General features: G+C 41.2%; 1 protein-coding gene across 1 annotated transcript in view; it reads left to right on the top strand.

The window, feature by feature from the left end:
• Positions 1-1,232: 1,232 nt before the first annotated feature.
• ap3b2 (adaptor related protein complex 3 subunit beta 2) overlaps positions 1,233-6,000 on the top strand; it is a 40,122-nt gene continuing 35,354 nt past the window's right edge. The window contains exon 1 of the mRNA XM_088920800.1: positions 1,233-1,465. Coding sequence (XP_088776926.1) covers positions 1,233-1,465 — 233 coding nt within the window. The remainder of the gene's footprint in view (positions 1,466-6,000) is intronic.

Below are 6,000 nucleotides of genomic sequence, written 5' to 3'. Positions count from 1 at the left end.
TGCCATTTAGACTGTAATGCAGAGTGGGAAAGCCATTATTTTGACTAGAGATTTGACCCAGAAGACAATAAGAGTCCATTAATCCTACTTACTCGTGTGTCCCTAATTTCTGTTTCAAATTTTAGTTTAAATACGACTATAGCAAAATGAATGTGTGGAAATGGTCTAAGTTTGCAATTACAGTGACTATGTGCAGTACAAGAGACATAAAGCTCTCTTTAAGTAGCCCAGCTGTTCCCTAACTAACACAGTACGAATAACGTGCATAATTGAGTCAATGTCCCCTTGTGTCACACATTTAAAATCGAAAAGCAGCCTCAGGCGGTACTGGAGTTGAGAAGGTCAAGAGCTGGGAGTTTGAAGCATGCAATAGTCAGTCAATGAGCTGGTCTTACCTCAAAGCACTATAACTCAATTAAGCCTGCCAGGGCTGAATGGCTCTGTGTTATCCTGGGTCTGCTCTTTGCTGCTCTCATTGAAATCTGATGGTTTGCCAGTACAGCAGCTCAGGTCTGAAAAAACTGCTCATCTCTACCTGCTCGTGAGGATATCAGAGCAGCCTGAGTGGTGTAAGGTTTCCTCAGGCAGGTGTTGCATGTCAGTGGACAGCTGGAAGAGACGATAGCTTTTTTCTTGGAAAGGGGGAGAGTGTCAGGGTACCACCGCTACAGCACTGGCCTGAAAGCTGAGTCATATCAGCCAAACTGCAGGGAGCGAGAGAGAAAATTGAGAGAGAGAGAGAAACGGGGAGGGGAGGGGGAGTGCGAACGTGGCTGAGGGAGTGGGCTGTGCCGTCTTCACACAATAAAGACAAGCATTAGAAGCTGAGCTGTCAGCCTTAAGCAGGGTGAAACCAAGGCAGATGGAGCGAGCTCCCCAGAGAGGGAAAGGAGAAGAGACTGAGAGGACAGGGTGTGTGCAGAGAGGAGACTGACGTTGCCACGCTTTGCTTCCGCACAACCAATCAACACTCAGGATTCAAATTATAGCCATTGGCTTCTCATTTCTTTCCATTAGGCTGTTGGGTTCTGAAGAAACCTTCCTCTTCCAAGTGGATATCTGTGTCTTTCTTTTCCTTTCCTCACATATGGAATTGCTTTGTATCCCTGCTGGATTCTGAGTGTCTGTGCGGTGCAATTGGGAGGATATTGGTGGGTTTCCCGTTTTGCCTCGTGCTCGCCACTGGTTTGGATATTTTTTGGGTGGTAGTATTGACTCAAGTGGGTTACAGGATGAAGCCTATGCAGAGGTTGTTGCAGCTGCCAGTGAATGCGGTGAACTTGGTCAAAACCGCTCAAACACAGGAAGAGGCCAAGAGCCCTGTTTTGACACCAGACAGTGGACAGCAGACATGGTACAATGCAGTACAACCAGATGAGCTGCGACTCCTGAAGTCCTCCGGAGAGCAGGAAGACCGAGGACTAGAAGAGACCACAACAAACAGCGCCCAGACACAGCCTCTGCGGTAGGGCATACACCACTCAGTTAGCCTGTAACAGCCGAGAAACAGATTTCTGCAGGAAGTCAAGAAACATGGCAAATTGTTTCCTACGTATGGGTCTACAATAGCTGGTTTGATTTGTCCTTGGTACAATACAGAGGCATATTTTACTCTTTTTATAAGATGAAATTAAAGTATGAAGAAAAGTTTAGACTAATTTCTCTTTTGATTGATTTATAATTACTAAAAGTCATCCTCAATTGATTTAAGTCTTGTTTTTATGTTCGCTTGTTCTTTACGTAATCAATAATGACTTATAAGTGTTTTATGTGCTGTGCCATTTCAAAGTGTCTAGACCCTAACTAAATGTTAGAGTTAGACACTGCCAAATGTCCACAATCATCATCCTGATAATCCTATTGGATTCAAAAACTATTTTTGATTTGTACAGAATTTAGAAGAACTCAGAAAATTAAAACCTGGAAAATATGAAAATACACTTAAAAAATGAAAGTTATATTACAGGTTGCAGACGTTACATGAATTTGGGATATTAGGTTAGAGTTTGTTTTTCTAAATGTATATTCTCCTGACTTAAAGCCCTCAATTCCAGTGCAAAGGTTTTATTCCAAATTTCTCAACAGAAAAACAATGCCCCATTTTTGTTTAACTTCAAAGTCTGTAAGAGCAAAGGTCAAATGTAAAGCTTTTAAAGTTGAAATTGAAAGTATGCGTTTAACCCAGGCTGGCAAAGAAATAAAGTTGACAAAGTTAGTTTACTTAATATGTCTTAGTCTGGATACAAGATAAACAGTATGCTCACACACTGAATTAATGTGCAATATTTTCACATGATTACCTGATAATAATTTTATGCTTATTAACACTGCCATTTTTTCAAAACTGAAGGAAACGAAATTCATTCTTAAAATGAATGGGGTGGAAGAGGGAGAAGATTGAAATCAGAATTCAGTGATCTGTTTCATTCTAACAGAAGGGACCAAAGTTTGCAGCTGTCAATGAGCTCAGCCAATGCAAGGGCAGAACTACAAGTACGTGGGTCAGTGTGACCTATGGTACATTATGATAACCCTGTAAGACTGGTGCTGGGGAGCTTACTTGATCGTAGGTTACAGTGTGCTTCCCAAGCTGGAGGTGTAAGAACAAGTGTAGCACATTGATACACACAGTGAAGGGAAATGCTTCCTTTGAGAGGGCCATACAAAGACAGAAATGTCCTTCTGGAGACTTGTGTCTGGATTTGAGTGGTAGGGTGATCCTATCCTAAATCTCTCTTGTGGAAGAATAGACACTACCGAGTTTTTTTCTCACCCTGGTGTTTGTTAGTTACCCTGTGGTATAGAAATCTAGGTGGGATTTCAGCTGTTTATTTTACCTTCATCTGCACCTACATCATGGCATGAGCACAAGCTCACATGCGTTCTTTGTGTTTACCTGTGCGTATCGCTGGAGAAAGGGAATGCCTTGTGTTTGGCTGACTATGAGAATGGGAATAAAGCCCGCCAAAACATTTTTCTGATCTTTTACTTCTATTAAGAGTCCAAAAAATCAAGAATATTGTGAGATGTGCGCCAGTACATTTGAAGCAAGGTGTTTGAAGTATTTGGTGTTTTATTATTTGAAGCAAGGTGAGTTCTGGTTATTTATAAGCCTTCTTTTGGGATCAATCTATGCAATATGTATTTTTGTCTCAGATTCGCAGACGGGAGAATGCATTCACGCAGAGCTATTTTGATGTGTTGTTAAAAGCAGTTTATATTTGAACCTCTTGTTTTTTCACAAGTTGTGTATTAAATAACATGTCACACATAGAAAAATGCCTAGTCTGATAGTTAATGGCACATAAGAGGTTGATGAAAAAAAGTGAGGTCTCTATACCTATGTCATCAGTTTCCCTGCTATCCTGAACTGAAATACAGATGTGCGCACATTATCTACTGTATGCCGCCAACACTAAGAAGTACAGTAAGTGTTTTGCAAAATTGAACATTAAAAACACTGACACACTAAACAAATGCATGACCAGGTTTTTTGTACTAACTTTATGGTTTATCGTTTGAATTCAAAAATGGTCATCCACTGAACCAATTCCCAGTGCTCCAGCAATCCTGATTTTCCAGCTCGTCAGTTTATTTGCTGTCTGCAGTTCCCAAACTCAGTCCGCACCGGTCTCCATGGGATTTCTTTCAATTCGCATTTTTGTTCACAGTTTGCTATGAAACCCTTTGCCTCCCAAAGACAGTGGAATAGCAAAGCCATCAGAGAACGCGTGACACTTCTGTGCAGGCAAAGGCACAAGCAGGTGTGAAGCCATAAAGAGTTACACTGAGCTTGTTCATGTTGTGGCAACCGTTTCTTCTAACGGTTCTCTTGATTAAAAATCACGCTGTGGCTTTCCTGTTGTCTTATTAAGGTAAATGGGTAAGTTAAATAACTAATGTGTGGCTCCTGTAGATCGGTGATTAGGTCCTGCTGAAATCATGAATGGAAGGCATGAGTGCATAAACATTGGGAGAACCTGTGAGTCAGTCAGTCTTATTTTTCTGTCCGCTAAGCATATTACGGATGAGATGTCATCCCATCATATCCAAGACAGCGTCGAACTGTGCTGGATCTGCAAGACCTGGTCTTTTACTGTTTTCTGCTGTCTAGGGAGTGGTGCTGTTTAACTCTGAGCCCACAAGCAGCCGTGATTGAATCCCAGCAGGGACAGAGGAGAGCTACACGCGGGTAACATTGTTATTTCTCTACTAGGTTATACCCACGCTCGGATTGAGATAGTTTTTTCTAGCAATCATGTAACCCATCTCAAGATCTGATGATCTGATGTTTTTGTGTCTCATGATCTTATCTAATTTCTAAATGCTTACTTCAGTACAGGACTGCTTGTGTAATTCTGGACGCTATCAGTGGACATGAAAATCACCATGACTACTCTTATAACTAGTCAGCATTGAGATATACTGTGGTCCAGTATGTTCACAATGAGTGGGTCGTTGTACAAGCTTCAACTGTAGCTTTCAAGCCTCTCGGGTTCTCCTGACTAAGCATGTTATAGGCATTTCATTGCACTTGTGCATACGACAAATAAACCGAACTGAACTGGCTCCTGTCAGTATGGAATAACTGATTTGAAGAACTGGGCAGAATGTTCTCTGATCTCTAGGTGTCAGTTCTTACTTGGTGCCTCAATCTCTTGTGAAGTCTTCATGATGCTGTTGTCCTTCACTAGCATGCTAGTATGAATTGTGACTTATTTGCTGCACAAAATTTGAACAGGTTAGATTTGCTCTGATTTGCCTCACCTCATCACTGTCCTGTCTCCTGATATTTAGCGTTTTAATGTAGCAGTGTGCTTGTGTCATGTAATAGTAGAATAATAGAAGCTGCGGTGGTTTTTCAAATGCCCATGGAGGGATTTTAAATTTGACTAAAATGGCTTGTAACAATAAAAAAGTACACAAGATAATGGTGGAGGTAATAATTGAAATACTGTAGGTGGATCAATAGACAGATGGTCTGGCAAGGTTCACCAGGCAGGTTTATTTACCACAGCAGGACAGGAGGATTAAATCTTCCAGCTGTGACCCAGAACCCTGGCTGACAGAGGCCACCTGATTGTTATTTGTCGTCAGAAAAATTCTAAAGTGACACAAAGCTGTGTTCATTTAAATTGGCCACCTTCCACACTGAAGAGGATGCAGGAATGTTACTGTGTACTGTTGGTTGCTGGGGCAACTACTGTATATCGCCTATGGCAGAATATCAGAGGGAGCTGCGACTTCATTGTTGTTAGAACAGAATAGTGCTTGGAGAAGTCACATTGTGCTGTTTTAATCCTGAGAAGGGTGTCAATTAATTGTGTGCAACACCCTGCCCTTCTCTCATTGATCCACGCCCTTCACTGTATTCCTAATTTCATTTAAACCATTACTAATGCTTCAGTGTCCATGTTTTAATGTGCTCATGCACTTATAGTCAGAAAAGTAGGGGGAGGGTGGTCTTTAACAGTAATTATGAAGAATGATTTCTTCCCGAAGCATGACTACTTTCATAGGTGAGTGTAGTGCTTTCCCTCTATTCAGTTTTGTTATTTTTTAATGTTTAAAGCATTGTTTTTCCATCGAACACAAGGTCTTTTCTCTTTGCTCTCCATGTGTATGCAAAGTACTAAACACTGCCTTCCACTTTGAATTCTAGATATTATTGCTACACATAACTAGTGGAAAGCATCCAGCTTCAGTCCGCATGGTGCTGAAGTAAAAAAAAGAAAGCGTACAGTAACACATACATACCCTTATTCCTTCTGCTCTACGGTTAAGATATCGGCCCCTGTACTAGGTACTAAGGCATAATATTTCAAAGAAGGTAGGATCTGCCTGCATTCTGACATGCTTTTGTTATTTTTTGTAATGCTGCTGATGTTTCTGCACGCCACAGAGAGCTGGTAACTGTAAGCACAGGCCTGATTACATACTGTATTATTCCTAAGTCATTCGGGGCTGACAAAGTCTGCTGGAGACAGAAAAAGCATCTTC

The sequence above is a fragment of the Atractosteus spatula genome, chromosome 7 (genome assembly GCF_055471065.1).
Source record: "Atractosteus spatula isolate fAtrSpa1 chromosome 7, fAtrSpa1.hap1, whole genome shotgun sequence".
Lineage (NCBI taxonomy): Eukaryota > Metazoa > Chordata > Actinopteri > Semionotiformes > Lepisosteidae > Atractosteus > Atractosteus spatula.
This window is presented reverse-complemented; position numbering and strand designations above follow the sequence as displayed.